The sequence below is a fragment of the Anastrepha ludens genome, chromosome X (genome assembly GCF_028408465.1).
Source record: "Anastrepha ludens isolate Willacy chromosome X, idAnaLude1.1, whole genome shotgun sequence".
Lineage (NCBI taxonomy): Eukaryota > Metazoa > Arthropoda > Insecta > Diptera > Tephritidae > Anastrepha > Anastrepha ludens.
The window spans coordinates 91,541,319-91,561,511 of record NC_071503.1 but is presented as its reverse complement, the minus strand read 5'-3'; the positions used below and the strand labels follow the sequence as shown (position 1 = coordinate 91,561,511).

The following is a 20,193-nucleotide window of genomic DNA, read 5'->3' as shown; positions in this document are numbered from 1 at the left end:
CACCTCCGATCATTTGTATAAAAAAATTTCATTTATCTCTGAATATCAAAATAACACCTCTTATTAGATAACCCTATATATACATATGTATTTAAACTAACTTGAACTGGGTTACCTTAAAAACTTTAAGATTTGAAATGTGATTGAACTATTTTATGTTTTTTATGCATTCTGGTTTTTTAATGAAATCCAAGTATTTCGTTAATTTGTAGGTGTAAAATTTTAGATGTAAATAAAAATTTAATTTTTTTAATAAAACTTGAAATACATTATTAGTAATAATATCTTTTTTCAAACTGAAAGGACTAACTAGTTTATTGAAAATGTGCCCTAATATTTTTAAAAATACCAATGAAATCTATATATGTAAAAATGAAATGATGTTCGTTTGTACGCATTTTTTTGGGCCGATACGAGGCCCTTCTTTTAAATATTTTCTTCATATAAAAAAAAGAAAAAATCAAAATATTGTACAAAACAAAACTTGCTCGATTCTTAGATTAAAGTAAGTTTCGAATCGACATTCATTTTATGTGTACAACTTTTTTTGAATTTTTCGTTATTGTATACAGAAATTTCAAATGATTCGAATGAAAAATTTTTTTTTTTTTTTATTTCTTCCGTAAAATATTACACCTGTCGTTAGACAATAAGTAATTTGATTTACAAAAACATGGAATGAGAGTGATATTGAAGGGCCAATGCCCCCAAGCTCATTTAGAAGAAATATATACATATTATTAAAAAACAAGTGGTTAACAAACAATGACATATACGATTAATTGACAATTGATTACAAGGATTTTGCAAGATCTGTTGGTGTTCGACGGTTAAGCCGACTTTGGGTAGATTTTTCTTTAATTGGTAGTCGTCTCATCATAGGATTTGTACGCGTTAATAGTCTATTTATGTGTCTTCTGCTAGCGCTTTGTATTGTTTCATCAATAGTATCGATGTCAAGGTCGCGATGAATATCTGCGTTAGGTATGTACCAAGGTGCATTAGTTAAGGTCCTAAGTATTTATGAAAATAATGTTTCAATTCAATTGAGCAATGCTTTCTTTGACCAATTCTATATGGAAATGAATGCGTTTGCAAACGATGTTTTCGGCTATGAACAAATGTTGGAATCGAATGAAAGAGGAAAGAAACGCGAAATGATAAAAAAAATTCTTGGAAAAATGCTTCATTGGAAAAATTCAAAGGTAATAAGAACATGCACAAGATAAAGTTAGAATTTGAATTTTTAGATTTATTTTGTTTATTTCTCATTTTTTCAGAAGTACACCACACAACAACTCATTCCAACTCTGATTTTGAAATCCTGTTGGAATTGGTGATCGATAATTTTGTCACTATAATGGTCAATGGAAATTTGCGTGTATCAGACCCTGCATATTATTTACCATATCAACTTTTTATGGAACATATGGACCAAATGAGCACAAAAAAATAATTTAGTTTTGTTTTGATTTTTTGCAACATTTTGGTTTTCAGTTAATACAATAAAAACAATACTGTTTTTTCGTGAACACAAAATTCTAAATTTATTACGTTGTTTGTTTAGAATTTTTTAGAAAAAAAGTAAATTTTTTGGTTTTGAGGAAATTTGTTTATTGTTGCTATTTGTGAAAGCGTAGATATTTGTAAGTATTTGACTATAATCCTAAAAGTTAATGGAATACCACTATGACACATAGAAAACATTTTTTCAAAGGGGTGTTTTTCCAAAATTATAAAAAAATTGTTTTCAAAAATTTTGAAGAAATAAAGTAAAATAAAAAAATTTCGAAAGCATGAAATTTTTTCAAAACCAAATTTTCCTCAAAAAGATAAAAGAAATTTCTTCGAAGAGGTGTTTTTCTAAAATTAATATACAAACAAAAAATTTCAAACATTTTAAACAAATAAAATAAAATAAAACTTTTCCAAGGGTATGAAATTTTTTCAAAACAAAATTTTGTGAAAACCAAACAAAATTAAAAAAAAAAGTGGTGTTTTCAAAGCATTTCATATTCCACTATTAATAGAGAATACATTTTTTCGAGGGGGTGTTTTTCAAAGCGGAAAAAAATCTTTTTTAACAAATCAATTTAAACTTTTACAAAAGTATGAAATTTTTTCAAGAACAAAATTTTCTCAAAAACGTTAAATTAAAAAAAAAATAGTTTTTTCAAAATATTTAATTTTCAGCAATTAACTGAGAAGAAATTTGTTAGAGCGAAGGGTTTTTCAAAACTTCAAAAAACACTTTTCAATAAAAAAAAATAAACCTTTTTTCAAAAACAACAGGAATGATAACATTGCCTAATAATTTCTGCACTTTTGCACAGTCTAAAGAGGCATTGATACAGAGTGTATTTCCAAACATAGTTCAACATTACAAAAACCATGATTTACTCAGCGAAAGAGCAATTTTAGCTGGGAAAAATAAGGACGTCAATGATATAAATTCAGCTATTTTAGATCAAATACCTGGTGACATAGTTGCGTATAAGTCAATGGACACTATTACTGATCAAGATGAGGTCGTAAATTATCCAACTGAATTCTTAAACTCACTCGATTTGCCAGGCTTACCACCTCATAATTTACGATTAAAAATTGGAGCACCGATTATTATGCTGCGCAATAGTAATGTGCCCCGACTTTGCAACGGTACCAGACTCGCTGTGAAGAAGCTAATGGGTAACGTTATCGAAGCAACAATTTTGAAAGGGAAGTACAAAGGAGAAGACATTTTGACACCCTGAATTCCACTGATTCCGGCGGATTTACCATTCGATTTCAAACGTTTGCAGTTCCCTATTTGCCTTGCCTTCGCTATGAGAATTAATAAGGCGCAAGGACAGTCTCTACAAATGTGCGGTATTAATTTAGAATACCCAATTTTTTCTCATGGACAATTGTATGTAGCTTGCTCACGAGTTGGCAAACCATCGTCATTATTCACGCGAAAGATGAAAAAACCAAAAACGTTGTCTACCAAAAAGTGTTACAATAAAGTTCGAATGAAATTGTATCAAAGAATTTGCTTTGTTTCGGATTAATTTTATTCTCTTTCAGCAAATCATTGAATTTATCGTCTAGCGAAGCGGGCGAGGGTACGCTAGTATTATATATTACTTTTAGTTTCTTCGCTCGCTCTTGAACTTTAAACAAAATCAGGTCCATATTAAGGTTAACTGCAGGTAGACTTGCAACTCGCACTAGTCTTGATTGATCATGGTCACAATCATTCATACCTAACGTTTACATTTTCCGTACTTTTTAGGGTCACTTACAAAAAAGTTGGATTGCTCTGTGACTGCGATTGATTTTATATCCGATTTCTTTAACCCATTCGCTACACTGCCAAGACGAGTATACTCGACCTACTTTAAATAAATTATAACATACCAAATTTTTTGTGGCCACAAACATAAATATAAATATGTAAAAAACTTGAAAAAAATGCTACATATAAAATGTTGTGTCTCGCTTTATTGCATTTTCATTATTTTATCCATCTGCGTGATTTATTATTTGTTTTTCTACTAACTCGCAGATACAAAAAAGAATATCGAGTCCCCTAGCCGTCCCATTGCCAACGACGAGTATACGAAATACGAAACGGAATACGAAGTTTATTATATTCTCTGTGATCGCCTAATGACGAATAATTTCAAGTGGATTAAAAAAATTAAATAGATTTCTATGTAATTTCCAGGAATACGAAACGTTCCATTACCATAACAGACTTCGCTCTACTAACGTTGTTATTGTGCATATTATTTAGATGAACAAATTCACGAGACATTGTTCGTAGTTTATATCAACCGCCACAGAAATATTCAAAATAATGAAGGGGCGTTGTCAAGCATGTTCTGCAAATCGTAGGATATGAAATTAGTGCGACTTAAAAAATCTAATCGAAAATTTGTTAAAAAAGGTTAAAACTTAGAACTAAATCGACGTAAAAGATATGTTTTTGCCAGCTTCCATTTGACAATGGTTTACTTCATTACAAATATTTTAAAATATTTTAAAAATCGAACGTATGCCAAATCGTACAACTTGCAGAACATGCCTGATAATCTTACACGATATTCACTAATTTTTGAAAGATAGTACGATTTAGTGCTAGTTATTATTTTCTTTTATTTGGATTCCTGAAAAAAGAGACAAAGCCGCTAAACATTGTTTACAGGGAAGTAATTTAATTTAAAATAGCTGTTGAAATAGGTTTAATCTATATAGTTGTGCTCAAGTAGAGACTGATACATTAATTTGTTGATATTTTAAATACAATTATAATGCTTTATTAATAAATCATTGTAATAGATGGCGCACAAGGGGAATCCTCGCATAACCACGGCCAGCTAATTTTATACTACTGTGGGCAAAAAGTAAGGTAAATTTATTTGTCAAACTTCGCGGGATTAAAATTTCGCTCTAGTTATTTTTTTCATGAGCTGGCGGCTCTGTTAATAACATCTGGGCCAACTTTCATGTGAATGTTATTATCAGTAATATATTTACGCTTGTGTTTACCAAACGACCAAGAGTTCATTTTACGATTTTTACAATGTCTGATTTGATTGAGCAGAGAAGTGCCATCAAATTTTGTTTGCGGAATGAAATTTCGGCTGCGGAAACGTTTAGCATGTTGCAGAAGGCATTTGGTGATTCGACCATGTTGCAGAAAAATGTTTATAAGTGGTACAAAGACTTCAAAGAGGGTCGAGAACGTGTTGATGACTTGGACCGCTCCGGACGACCATCGACGACAACAGATGACCAACACGTCAATAAAGTGAAGGAGTTAGTGCTCAAAAATCGTCGGTTGACTATTAAAGACCTCACTGATATGATCGGAATATCAGAAGGATCTGTGAAAACCATTTTGAAAGACCATTTGGGCCTACGAAAAGTCAATTCTCGTTTGGTACCGAAAACTCTCAATTTCTTGGAAAAAAGTCGTCGCGTTGATGTGTGTGAAACAATGCTTTCAGACTATCAGGACAAGCTCAAATGCATCATTACGGGAGATGAGACTTGGATTTATGCTTACGACCCTGAAACAACCGACCAATCAAGCGAATATCGTGCTAAAGGCGAGGCCAGACTGAAAAGAGCACGTCAAAGTCGTTCAAAAATAAAGGTCATGATGACAGTTTTTTTCGATTTTCGTGGTGTGGTGCACTATGAATTCCTTCCACCTGGCCAAACTGTTAATAAGGAAGAGCGTTATGCGTCGTTTACGTGAAGCAATTTGTCTAAAAAGACCAGAATTATGGGCCAACAACTCTTGGTTTTTGCATCACGATAATGCACCGTCTCACACTGCACTCGTTCTTCGTGACCATTTCGCCAAAAATTCCACGCATATCGTTCCGCAACCACCGTCTTCGCCTTATTTGGCTCCGTGTGACTTCTGGCTATTCCCGAAACTCAAGAGACCACTCCGGGGAACGCGTTTCCAGTCGATTGAGGAGATAAAAGCTGAATCGAACAAGGTGCTGATGGCTATACCGGAAATGGACTATTTGGCACGTCTCGGGGATTGGAAAAATCGTTGGCATAAGTGTATTTCATCGAGAGGGGATTATTTTGATGGGGATGAAATTGATTTACAAGAATAAATAAAGATTTTTCATTTTACAACCACATTCACCTTACTTTTTGCCCATATATATTACTTTTTTAATTTAACTGTATTTTCTTCCAATACTTTTAGGGAAGATATTGCTAACTATTGCGCTTCGCTGAGTAGTCCTGAACAAATTATATCACCTCCGCCCACAACGGTAGCGCTGAGCACGAAGGTAACAACAAAGCGTTTGTATACACGGGAGTCCGTCATGCATGACAATGATGCGTCTCGTGTGCCAGAGGCGGCAATGAATAGGTTGAATGATGCGAGACGGTGAGTTAATGCTTCGAGTTACTCAAACAAATTGCAATTAATATATTTTTACCTTAGTATCCCGAATAAGCAAACTAATCGTCATTCTATATCAGAAAAATTACGCCATTACGAGCGTAGAGATAATTTTAAAAATTCCGACATCGTTGATCGACGGCAATCTTTCCCAAATATACTAGATAAGTCTGGCGTTGTCTCAGCAAGCTTACAAATCCCGGTTCCCGTAGCCCAACCTGGTCTGGTGAAATTCGCTGCAGGAAGTTCGCAAGACAAACAGCAGTTAATGTTAAGTAGCGAGCAGTCAGTAAATGATTTAAAGGAAGTATATAACAATTCACAAGGGACTCCGAAAACAGTTGCAACCACCATAACGAGTAGTTATGATTACTCCGAAATTCCATACATTGAAGATACAATAACCAGTCCAGAGCTGGAAATTTTAAATCAATGTAAGTTGCGATGAGTGTCACAGTAGCATTTATTGATGGGACCAAAATTCGTTAAGCTGCCATATTTGCTTTCAAATAGCAGTTTTGTACATTCTTCTAATCACAAAGCTAAATGCACACTTAAGAGAATTTTTTTTATTGGGTCTTATTAATAAAAGGTTACTTTGCTTTTAAATATTTATTTGCTCGGATTGACATGCATGAAAACGTATTTCGGTATATTTGCTGTGTTCGAAAGCTTCGTATGAATAAAAGTTATAAATCTAAGTGTTTGCTGTAAGAATTCCGAGTCTGCTGTATAGTTGACCCAGAGCATATATAGGAATATATCTTTTTGCGCAAAAGTCAACTGGATTTCTGAGCTAAAAACTCTTACAATTTTTTATTTACAAATGGATTTACAAATAAAACAACGATTACCGCTCTTGCGTAAAAACGAACCTTTAGAGAGAAAAAAATTCAAGCATAGAACAATTGGAGGTGACAAAAATTTTGTTACGCAAATACTATATGTTTAACTTTTTGGCGCAAACATCATTTTCTTGCTTTTTCGGAAAGACGCAGTAGTCCCCTCTCAAATGTACCAAAAATGAGATCCTTCTTACGCTACATTGGCCATCCAGGCTTCCAGCCATTTATATTTATTTCTCTTCCAAGAGAAAGTATTGTTTAGATTTGTGTAATTAGGCGAAGACCTTCATCAAATTACCATTTCTGTAATGAATTGCTATGTGGGTCTAAAAAGAAAAATTTATGGACCATGGATTGTTTTAGGTTTCCTTCTGACCCGGAAGAAATGGAATGCGCTACGGCAAAAGTATTTTAGATTTCCGTGTGCAATTGGTTGGAATTACATTTTAATAAAACAAAAAAGCTCATATGGTGATAAATAAGTAAATCGTAAAAATTTCCTGTCACTTAACGTCCCAGCGATACGTTATGGAAACGAAACTTATCTGCAAATGTTCTGGCATGTGCATGATTCACGCATACGGCGAAACTAAAATATTAAAGCTAAGTTGAAGGAAAATCTAGTCCAGATCTTAAAAGATGAATATACCCTTTGACATGAAGGTTTATGACACCGTATCACAACCCCCCAAAATGGATGGAAATGAAATACAACAAAAAAAGGACCGCTTAATCGAACACATGTTCGGTCAATTAAAACAAATATCCACATTTTGCAGCCGAAACCTGGAATGCCCACGGAGAGAATTCCCTTTGAGATTGTCACTTGTTTTTATAACGTTCCGAAATTTTTGGAAGACCCAGATTTTGAGCCGTTAAAAGACTTTAAAAGCCATAAAGGCTTGAGAGTCCGGAGTGCAAGAGAGCAGGCCATTGCTAACTATTTCCAATCTAATAATATAATATAAGCAAATTTCAAAAAAAAATTTACTTTCCCAATGATATCAAAAGTAAAATACAGCAACTAAGCTTAACTTTTATTCATACGAATTTGTAGCAAATTCGTAATACTTTTACTTTGCTCAGAGATTTAACCAAAGTAAATGTTTTTTATTTTTATTAATACTGATACTAATGATATTTTAACGAAACCACTTATCTACCAAGCAAGGCATTTACTTCTGGATATTATGATACGGCAATATTTAGACTAATAATCAAATGCATCTGTACCTCAAGAATCTATATTAAAAAGAATCTGTCTCTCAAAAATCTATATTAACAAACATCGGAAGGAAGTAGTAAAACTGTCTATGGAAGGTATGCATTTATGTATTCATCTGAACTCTGCAAAAGTCGACTAAATGTCAAAGCTTCGTTGGATTGTCGTATTCTTCTTCTTCTTAATTGGCGCGATAACCGCTTAAGCGATTTTGGTCGAGTTTAACAAAGTGCGCTAGTCGTTCCTTTCTCGTGCTAGCCGGAGCCAGTTGGACACACCAAGTGAAGTCAAGTCCTTCTCCACCTGATCTTTCCAACGCAGATGAGGCCTTCCTCTTCCTCTACTACCACCAGCTAGTACCGCATCCAATACTTTCAGAACCGGAGCGTTTGTATCCATACGGACGACAGAACCCAGCCAACGCAGCAGCTGGATCTTTATTCGCAGCGCTATGTCTATGTCGTCGTGAAGCTCATACAGCTCATCGTTCCATTGCCTGCGATATTCTTACGCAGAATCTTTCTCTCAAACACTCCAAGCGTCGCTTCATGGCATGGCATGATGAGAGCCTTGTAGAGTGTTAGTTTTATTTGTCTGTATACTAATACGAGGTGTATTTGAAAAGAATTGCGAATTTTGTGATTTTTCAAAAATTATTTATTTATTCATTTATATCTATTTTGTCCCCTTCAATGTAATCCCCATGAGATATTATGCACTTGTGCCAACGTTTTTTCCAATTTTCGAAGGACTTCAAAAAATCATTTTTTTATCTTGTTCAGCTCCTCCTTCGATGCCGTCTTTATCTCGTTAATCGTAGCGTAGCGTCGTCCTTTCATGAGTCTCTTCAGTTTCAGGAACAAGAAAAAGTCACAGGGGGCCAGATCGGGGGAATACGGCGGGTGTGGCATTATTAGTGTGTTGTTTTAGCCAAAAAGTCGCGCACAAGCAACGATGTGTGTGCAGGGTGTTATCGTGATGCAAGCGCCAATTTTTGTTCATCCACAAATCCAAGCGTTTCTGGCGGATTGCTTCGCGCAATTTGCGCATAACTTCCAGGTAGTATTCCTTATTGATCGTTTTACCCCGTGGCAAGAACTCATGATGCACAATGCCCCTGCAATCGAAGAAAACGGTAAGTAAAACTTTTACATTCGACTGAACTTGGCGCGCTTTTTTTCGGTCTTGGTTGCTGTGGCAGCTTCCACTGAGATGATTGAGCTTTGGTTTCCACGTCATAACCATAAACCCACGATTGGTTACCAGTGATGATCCTCTGGAGCAAATTTGTGTCGTCGCGGACAGAGTCCAACATCTCATTAGCAATATTCATGCGATGCTGCTTTTGGTCAAAATTGAGTAGTTTTGGTACGAATTTTGCGGCGACCCGTCTCATGCCCATATCATTGAAAAAAATTCAATGGTACGAGCCAATCGATATGTCTAGGTCCTCAGCAACTTCTCTCACGGTGATTTGATGATTGGCCAATACCATTTTCTGCACTTCATCAATTTTTTCGTCTGTTGTTGAAGTGCTCGGGCGACCGGCACGTTTTTCGTCGTTCACATCTTCTCGACCTTCTGAGAACATTTTATCCCTCAGATTTTTTGATCCATCTTTTTGAATAAGTAAAAGTCGAAGACGAGCCGAAACACGTGCAAGCAAAGCAGCTGTCAACAATTAACCGAAAATTCAAAATTCGCGACACCTCGTATATAAGTTAAGTTTTTATATTAAAACACTTTTTTATTTTTTTTACATATCTTTATTTAGTCCAGTTAAGTTTTTATATTAAAACACTTTTTTATTTTTGTTACATATCTTTATTTAGTCCAGTTAAGTTTTTATATTAAAACACTTTTTTATTTTTGTTACATATCTTTATTTAGTCCAGTTAAGTTTTTATATTAAAACCCTTTTTTATTTTTGTTACATATCTTTATTTACTCCCGACCCCGACTTATCGTCGTCAATCCACAAATCAAATACCTAACTTCTTATTCTACGCTGCCACCTTAAATACCCTTTGTCTGTCTATGTTGTTGTTGTTGTCATACGCTTTGATCCCGCATGCCCGGTGACACTGTTATTGGGATGCATTGTTAGCGAACGCCACTGTTAAGTTGCTGTTAAGCAATGCTCTTAGTCTGGGTACCGTAAAGGGATTTGCTGTTTTCCATTGTTACTGATAATGACGTTAGGATCCCATAACTGAACATATTACGGCGTGATGATTATAGACGGCGCACTTGCTTGTGAAAAACAAGATCATACCGCTAAGCTATTGTTAAGCAATGCTCTTAGTTGGGTGTCTGGGTACCGTAAAGGGATTTGCTGTTTTTCATTGTTACTGATGATCACGTTAGGATCCCATAACTGGACATATTACGGCGTGATGATTATAGACGGCGCACTTGTTTGTGAAAAACAAGATCAAAGCAATGCCAACTGCTGGGTCAAATATTAGGGTAGGCATGATATGATAACTTATACATAACATTATATTTATTTATTCCCTAGCTATACGGTGTGTGTTACTACGGCCCATGTTTTTTATTCTTGAATAGCTTCAATTAAAGTTTTTCTTCCTACAAGGAAGTATTTTATGTATGTATGTATGTAAATACAGAACCTAAAATTGGTTTTGAACGAATAGAATACATCTGAGGAAATATCAAAATTTCATACTGTATGACACTGTCCTTTATATTATATATTCGTATTTATTATATTATATATAGTAGATATAAGTTTCATTGCGGTAAATTCAAGGGAATTACACCGACATTATGTGTTTAGAATATATCACTTGCATGCTAGGTGGTAATAGTCTGAGGAAAATCTCGTTTTTCTTTCTTACCAATGAAAATTCAACAATCCAGCAAATTCAAAATTTAACAATTTTAGACATTAGCGTGTTTAAGCATAAAATTCGTTCAGAGTTCAAATTCGCCCCCTATTATGTGCTTGCAAGAAAATCAAATATACCTACTTTCGCTTAAGTAGGGTACAGACGACGAAGTAGGGTACATGCTAACGAGCATGCCACAGGCGGCGAGCGTCTCCTATGATCTTTTGCTAATAGCGTAAATATATCAAAACATAGCAACAGAGCAAAAACAAAAAGCAAAACGCAGAAGAGTATAGGTACATGATTAGCTAATAGAAGAAGAAGACAGATACCATGTAAAGCTATTGAATCGTTTTGAATAGTCGGATCATAGAAGTTATAAAACTTTTTTACTTACTGAGTTGTAGACTTAAAACTGCATTCTCGAATTGGTAACGCCTGCCATGGCTAAAAAATACACATTAATGCGAGAAGCGAGTACGCCAAACGGGAGATTACGCTACGTTAAAGTTCCTTGCCTCAGGACAAAGCTAAGAGGACTTGAAATTCTTGACAAATATCTTACCCCAGTCTTTCGGCTTAATAGTAATAGAAATATGTTCAGCAACTATTTCTGCACTAAAGCATGCTTTGTTTTTTGGATTTCTTTTATATTTTTAATCTTTTGCCATAATGCTAGCTAGTTTTTTAGGCACTCAACTAACTGCACTATTAATTTCCGGATCAAGCTCATTTTTTCACCGATGTGCACACTTCAAACATCTACACAAAATGAGATAGTTGTTTTTGATTTCAATGTAATATTCGCACACCACACCAGAAACGATGAAAATGTAGCGGAGCCCAAAAAATCGGTACTATATATTTTCCAACGGACTTATATAACTTATCATTTTCTAAGACTTGTACCAAATTTTGGGAAAATGTTTAGATTTACATGAGTTGGATCGATCTGACTGACCTCCAAAATCAAGTTTTTATACATTAGTTTTTAAAAATACTTGTTTCCAAAAATAACCTGAAAACGTATACAAAATGGTATCAATGGAGTCGAAATAATTTGATTTTTGATGCTGTTTTTGACTTTTTTGACTAGTCTAAATAAATCTTGAATAACTCGGCTTAATACTGATCACTTTCATTTCGTGGAAAATCAACCCATTCAAATTTTGTTTTCGTAAATATTAGCACACTTTCGCTCCGAAAATACCAATGATGAAATTTGTAAACACCACTGTCACCCAGGAGATGCGATGGCGAAAGCAAAAATACCATTGAACTTTGCGACGTCTACTACAGCTGTCATGTAAAGGAGCGCAAATTCGGTGTGGGATTTGTGTTGGGAGAGAAATGGTCGTAGGTACGCTTATGTTGAGAGTTAATTAATTAATTTTAGAGGTGTGCTAGGCAGACTTTATTCGGCTCTGGGCGAATTTGACAGAATCAGCTAATGGGTTGACACTTGGTATGTGTTAAAAAAAAACCGAGATTGTGTTGGTGATATCAACACAAAGATCAACCAATGACACTTCGTTGCCATCTTAACAACGACTAATTGTACGAGTGTGTGAAGGCATGTGAAATCGCACATTATTGTGTTAGAGATATATGAAAAAAAATCAACACAGGCTCATATATGGAAAGAATCAACACAATCTCCACTCAAGTTGCTTCATTGCTATCTGAACAACGACTGATTGGACGAGTGTGTGAATACATATGAAATGGTCGTGCTGAGTTCGGCTGAATCTCCCAAGTCACATGGCAGCCGATTCTCATGACTTTTTTTATTGACAAGCCCAAATACTGAATTTTACTTAGATAGTTTTATGTGTGTTAATTTTGATTTCCTATGTATTGAACCAAGTCATCGTCAGGGTCAAAGGTTGTAATCCTGCTATTATCCCTAGCAAATACAACCAAATTGATGAGAGCAATAATGTCATCATTACCTTATACAGGGTGGCTGATGAAAGCCGCTACCAAAAAAAAATTTAATAACTTTTTTTCTTTTTAAGTTATCTGTTCCATTTTTGTTTTAATTTGCAAATTGATCTTTAAAATTTATTAAAATGGATAACTGGGACACGCAAACAAGAATTTGGATAGTCCGCCGCTATCACGCACTGGAGTCCGTAGTTTTGGTACAGAGAGAGTACAGGCGGATGTTTGGCGGCGATCCCCCGAGCAGATGGCCCATAATGAGACTGGTGAATAATTTTGCTGAGCATGGAACAGTCGCAAGAAGGCCTTATCATCGAAACCCACCAGTTCGGACGGAGGAAACGATCGCTGCTGTAGCTGCAGCTATACAAAGCAATCCAAGGGTTTCAACAAGAAGCTTATCTGCTCAACTTGGTGTCAGCCGACAGTCTTTGCAAACAATAATGCACAAAGATTTAGACTTATTTCCCTACAAAATTCAAATGGTTAACAAACTGAATGCAGCAGACTTGCCGATTCGCTTGGAATTTTGCCAGAAGATCCTGCAAATGGGGGAAGAAGACCAAAACATGTTAAACTGCCTTTTCATGTCTGATGAGGCCCATTTCGATTTAAACGGCAATGTGAACAAACAAAATTGTCGAATATGGAGTACTTTTAACCCACAGATACTCCACGAGACGGAATTGCATCCTCTTCGCGTGACAGTGTGGTGTGCGGTTTCTTCACGCTGTATTGTCGGGCCTTATTTTTTTGAAGAAAATGGTCACACCGTTACGGTTACTGGAGACCGTTATTTGAAAATGCTGAAAGAATTTTTCTATCCAGAACTACGCCGAAAGAGAATTCCTTTCAACTCTGTGTGGTTTCAACAAGATGGGGCAACGTCTCACATAGCCCAGACTGTTATGACAGAGTTGCGACGAAAATTTCCCAATAAACTGATTTCAAGAAACTCCGAATTTCGTTGGCCCCCCAGGTCGCCTGACCTTACTGCACCTGACTTTTTCTTGTGGGGTTTATGTAAACAAGAAGTTTATAAAACAAAGCCAACAAATTTGGATGAACTAAAACAATCCATTCGGGCAACAATTGCGGCTATTCCTGTCGCAACTCTCAAAGCAGCAATGAACAACTTTTTACTAAGATGCCGCACTTGTGTCAACGAGCATGGGGGGCATTTAAATTCAATTATTTTTAAAACTAGTTAAGCTACATTTAATAAAATTTAATGACCTTCAACTTGAAAAAAAAATAAATGAATTCCATACACTAAAAAAAAGTTATTTGAGTTTCTTAATGTAGCAAAATTCATCAGCCACCCTTTATAAGTCATAAATCAATTATTCAAATAGCTTCGACAAAATAAGCAAAAGACTTATCGGCCCGTATGATGAAGGCTTGTTGGCATCTTTATTTGGTTTTTGCGAAACAATTATTTCAGAATCTTCCCAAGGCAAAGGGAAATATTTGAGACTAATTGACGAACTAAGTATCTAAGGAATATATACTTAATTCAGTCGAGTAGCTCCTACATATATAATTTGTCCATTAATTCTGTTGTAGCCTGGAGATTTTTTTTATATTTTTAATTTTTGTCAGAATTTTATGCATGGTAATTTTTATGACTATTCCGTCTTTGAATTCATATGCATCAGATAAGTTATTTTGTTGTCCATTTTTTGGATTGTAGAAGATATCTTTAAAGTGCTTCGCAAGAGTGCAAGCTTTATCCAAATGTGTTTTCGCCCACGTGTTACCTTCGGTACGAATTGCATGTTAGTGAAGTATTGTTTTGTTAATGTCCTTTGTCGTTTTTTATAGAGAGAATTTTTCATTTTTTGTAGTCTAAACTTGCCAAATAAGATTGTAGTTTCTTATTTTCAAATTCCTTTAACAACTGCATCCATTCGATTTTTCCCTTTAGTGTTTGCCAGTCTTGATCCCGAATGCTAATTATATCAGCATAGAAAGCGGGTTGGAACTTCTCATGCGAGGCTTTTTTAATCTTTTCATTGGGGGGAATTTTTAAGTGGCGGGTCCCAAACCAAGCGCGCAACCAGCTATCCTGGAATGTTTCACCGTCCCACGTGCAGAAGATTCGTCCTGGACACTCCCAAGTGAATGGCGATCAGTAATTTTCCCCACTTGCGTGCACTTCTACACATGGAACCATCCTCCGTATGAGGTTTACGACGACATAGACATAGCCCAGCGAATAAGGATCCAGCGGCTACGTTGGCTGGGTCATGTCCTCCGAATGGATACAAACGCTCCGGCTCTGAAAGTATTCGATGCGGTACCAGCTGGTGATAGTAGAGGAAGAGGAAGGCCTCCTCTGCGGTGGAAAAATCTGGTTGAGAAGGACTTGGCTTCACTTGGTGTGTCCAGTTGGCACGAGAAACAAACGACTGGCGCGCTTTGTTGAACTCGGCCAAAATCGCGTAAGCGGTGTTCGCACCAATTAAGAAGAAGAAGAAAGCGGGTTGGACATGAGCACTGATCATTTCCCAATTTTATTGACATTAAACGAAAACGCGCTTATCAAGAAGTTGCGATTTATATATATATAGTACTAGCAAACCCGGCCCGCTTCGCTGGGCACACTAAAATAGAATAGATATGGTTTAGAACAGAAAATATATGGTTTTCATATTATTTATTTCTTTATTCTTTATTCAAGCGCTTTGGCATAAACAATATTTTTTGTTTTTCTAGTAGTTTTTGAGTAAATATAAAATATAAATTGAAAATCAGGAAAAAAGAAGATTGTTTTTAAATTTCAAGTCAACGCAAATGAATAACTAAGAAACAATCGTCTTTTTTCCTGATCATCCATGCATTTTTCGTTTCAATTTATATGTTTTATTAAGCTTTGGAGCTTTTTTAACCATTATCCATTTATATTTTCAAAAAAAAAAAAACGAAACACGAACACGAAAACACGAACACATAATTTCATTTGAACAGTCGGATTTCACATTAAATTCTCAAATTTCGTAAGAAATTATTCACTGTTCCAAAATCCACTCCAAAAAAATTCACGAAAAATTTTTACACTTTGCACTCACGTCTTCTCCTTATGGCATCCAAATCAGAAAGAAATATTGACACATTGTAACTCACACTGTAAATTTGACAGTTCAGTTCCGCCCCAAGCGTTAAAAAAGTAAACGACATTATGGCTGGTTCAAAAGAACGCTGTACGCCTTGCCAGTGTTCCGAATTACAACCAAACTTTACGAAACCCATTTTCAATACTTACTTAACAATGTGCATAAGTTTGATTTAATTCGGTGCAAAGACACGTCGGGTCCACGTTTTGGCATATATTTCGAGACCCTAGTCATCAATAGGTATGAAAATTACCCCGTCTTAAAGCACTTATCAACAGCTTCCATTTGATACACATATTGTACAAACACATTCTAGGGTCCACGTTTTGGTCTCTATCTCGAGACCCTAGTCACGGAGCGGCATGAAAAATACTCTGAACTAAAGCATTCACCAACAGTTTCCATTTGATACCCATATTGTACATATACATCCGAAGGTTACCCGGGTCCACGTTTTGACCTATATCTCGAGACCCTATCCACCAATAGGCATCCAAACTATACGGAAACTATCTTCAATACCTACTTAACAATGTGTGTAAGCTTGGTTTAATTCGTTGCAAAGACACGGCGGGTCCACGTTTTTGCATATATTTCGAGACCCTAGTCATCAATAGGTATGAAAATTACCCCGTATTAAAGCACTTATCAACAGCTTTCATTTGATACCCATATTGTACATACACAACCAAAGGTTACCCGGGTCCACGTTTTGACCTTTATCTCGAAACCCCAGTCACGAAGCGGCATGAAAAATGCTCTGAACTAAAGCATTCACCAACAGCTTCCATTTGATATCCATATTGTACAAACACATTCTAGGCTCCACGTTTTGGTCTCTATCTCGAGACCCTAGTCACGGAGCGGCATGAAAAATACTCTGAACTAAAGCATTCACCAACAGCTTCCATTTGATACCCATATTGGACATACACATGAGAAGGTTACCCGGGTCCACATTTTGACCTCTATCTCGAACCCTATCCACCAATAGGTATCCAAACTATACAGAAACCATCTTCAATACCTTCTTAACAATGTGTGTAAGTTTGGTTTAATCCGTTGCAAAGACACGGCCGGTTAGCGAACACACACAAAAAGTTGACTTTATTTTATATATAAAATATTATATATATATATAAAATATTATATATATATATAATATATATATATACATATATGCAATATATTATATATGTATATATATTATATATACAGTGGAAAGCAAAACTGTCCGGATGTTTTGCATTAAGAAAGAAAGGTAATGAAAACAATACAAATATAGGTATATTATTAAATATATGTATTTTTTTCATTTAATTGAATATTATTTTAAATTATAAAGCACAAAAACTCATATATTTTTTTGAAGAAAAATAGAAAAAATTAAAAAAACAACAATTCCATTACTCGGACACTTTTGCACCGATTTGTGTTATACACATTATCACGATATTGCTTTGTTAAAATGTAACGGTATTTGTCCCGTTATTTTTTTTTGCTTGTTGCTAGCTCATTGCTAGCTCTTTTACTCCTGTATTTTTGCATTGTTGTTTGACCTGTGAAGTGATTAACTTGAATTTAAATTCAATAAAACAAAAAATCTTTAAAAATGAGGAAAACACCAAAAGACATTGAAAACAATGTGATAAATTTGTTGAAAAATAATAATTCATGCCGTAAAATTGCTGAAAAGTTAAATTTAAGTAAATCTACGGTAAATGACATAAAAAAACGATGTAATGTAGCTTGCAATAATAACCAAGGTGGTCGACCAAGACTGCTCTCTGATGGTGATGCCCGGCAGATTGAGCGTTTGCTACATGATAAGGCCATCAAGACACCAAAAAATGCTGCAAAAAGTATTGGCAAGGATGTCAGTTCCTGGACGGCCAGACGCGCATTAAAGAGAATTGGTTTAGTAGCCAGTGTGAAAAAGAAGAAGCCAGCCCTTTCCGATAGAAATGTGAAAAGACGCCTTCATTTCTGCAAGGCCCACAAAAATTGGACGGTAGATGACTGGAAACGGGTTATTTGGAGCGACGAAACGAAAGTTAACAGATACCAGTCTGATGGAAAAGAATACTATTGGCATAGGCCGCATGACCGCATCCAAAGGCACCATATGAAGGAAACGATGAAACATGGTGGTGGCAGTATTATGGTGTGGGGATGTTTTACCTGGTGGAACATTAGACCTTTGGTGAGAATCCAAGGTATAATGAAGAAGGAGGATTATTTGAATATTCTCCACACAAATTTACCGGGTTTTGTTGATAAGAGTGCTTATCCGGCCGAAGAAGTTTTTTTTCAACAAGACGGTGATCCGAAGCACACGGCTAAAATAGTTTCCACCTGGCTACAAAACCAATCTTTGAAGACAATGGAATGGCCCGCACAAAGTCCAGACCTGAATCCCATAGAAAACTTATGGGCTATTGTTAAGAGAAAGCTGGGAGTATATGAAAACCCTCCGAAAAATGTTGACGAGCTTTGGGAGAGAATACAGCATGAATGGCGAGCTCTTGACCATGATATCATCCAAAAGTTGGACGAAATATTGAATTGGCAATATTAATTGATTTTAAGCAAATCCCGCAATCAGTGCAAAAGTGTCCGAATAATGGAATTGTTGTTTTTTTAATTTTTTCTATTTTTCTTCAAGAAAATATATGAGTTTTTGTGCTTTATAATTTAAAATAATATTCAATTAAATGAAAAAAATACATATATTTAATAAAATACCTATATTTGTATTGTTTTCATTACCTTTCTTTCTTAATGCAAAACATCCGGACAGTTTTGCTTTCCACTGTATATATAAGTTAACACATCCGGTCAGACAAAGTCAACGACTGCAGTTCTGCACGATCAGCAAAGCTGCAACAATGTTCAATGCCAATTATGCCAAACTCCACAATACGTTGCCGTCAACATTCCATGCGCCGTCGCGACGTTGAAACATAATCCATTCAGCATAATCGCTGACACAGCGATTATAGGTCAGGGCTAGCTTATGTTAAGAATATTTTGTCATTTTATATTTCAGTACGGATTTGACCAATAAAGGAACAAATAATAATTCTATTTCGCTGATTTAACTTCGTGCAGAGATCACAAGTGAACAGTCCGAGCATATTAATTATTAACTGGCGCCCAACTGGCAGAACCTGCTCATCAAAGAAATCTCAAGCAAGGAGGCAACATCGTTGGATCGACATCGTTGGACTTGCAGACGGGATAAACAGACGAAAAAGGAGAGCTACAATAACATATAAAAACCATAGTTTTAAAGAAATGTGAGTAGAGTGCTTATTTAAAGTAAATAAATACAAAAATTTAAACAAAAAGTGTTTGTAAAGTGTCTTTGCGACGGAAAATTTTTGAATTAAATTGAAAATCTTATGAGTAAAGAAGAGGTATATGACCTAGAAATAGAGGAACTAATAAAAGATATAAAAAACAAACTAGTGCCGGAACAAACAAAAAATAAAATGGCAGTGAGTGAAGAAAATCTGAAAGCGCTGCTCGAGTATGCAGTAAACAGTGCATTAGAAAATCAAGCGCAATTATTTGAAAGAAAAATGGAGGAAATGAGAAACGAGTTTAGAAACGCAACAGTGTCCGTACCCGAGGTGGAAGTGTTTAAAGATGCAGAAATTATTGTAGGTATTAAATGTGACGAAACACTGGACATAATAAAATCAGTACCAGACTTTGAGGGAAAAATCGAGACTTATGTTTCGTGGCGGAAAGCCGCACACACTGCATAAAAAATCTTTGAAAATTATGTAGGAAGCTCAAAGCATTATCAGGCGCTGGGTATAATTAGGAATAAAATCAAAGGCCCTGCTGATATGGTATTGTCGTCATACGACACACCACTAAATTTTAAAGCAATTATCAATAGACTTAACTTTACATACGCCGATAAACGCCCCATCTATATAATCGAGCAAGAGTTGTCCGATCTACGTCAGGGAACCCTGACAATAACCCAATATTATGAGGAAATTGAAAAGAAATTAACATTACTCATAAACAAAACAATTATGACTTACGATTCTACTTTGGCTGCTTCTCTAAACGAAAAATACAGAGCAGATGCATTGAGAGTCTTCATTTCAGGCACAAAGAAATCTCTCAGTGACATTCTATTTTCAGCAAGGCAAAAAGATTTGCCATCAGCACTGGCACTTGCACAGGAAGTTGAATCTAATCATGAACGCTTCCAATTCGCTAGTAGTTTTGCTAGGAATAATGAAGAAAGAGCTCAGCGTCAGGAACAGAG

General features: G+C 35.6%; 1 protein-coding gene across 1 annotated transcript in view; it reads left to right on the top strand.

Moving 5' to 3' along the window:
• Nucleotides 1–18,989, top strand: part of LOC128870344 (uncharacterized) — a 32,912-nt gene extending 13,923 nt beyond the window's left edge. Inside the window, exons 2-5 of the mRNA XM_054112956.1 lie at nt 3,548–3,668; nt 5,720–5,908; nt 5,966–6,357; nt 18,952–18,989. Of these exons, the coding sequence (XP_053968931.1) occupies nt 3,548–3,668; nt 5,720–5,908; nt 5,966–6,357; nt 18,952–18,962 (713 nt within the window). The 3' untranslated portion in view covers nt 18,963–18,989. The remainder of the gene's footprint in view (nt 1–3,547; nt 3,669–5,719; nt 5,909–5,965; nt 6,358–18,951) is intronic.
• The last annotated feature ends 1,204 nt before the right edge of the window (nt 18,990–20,193 follow it).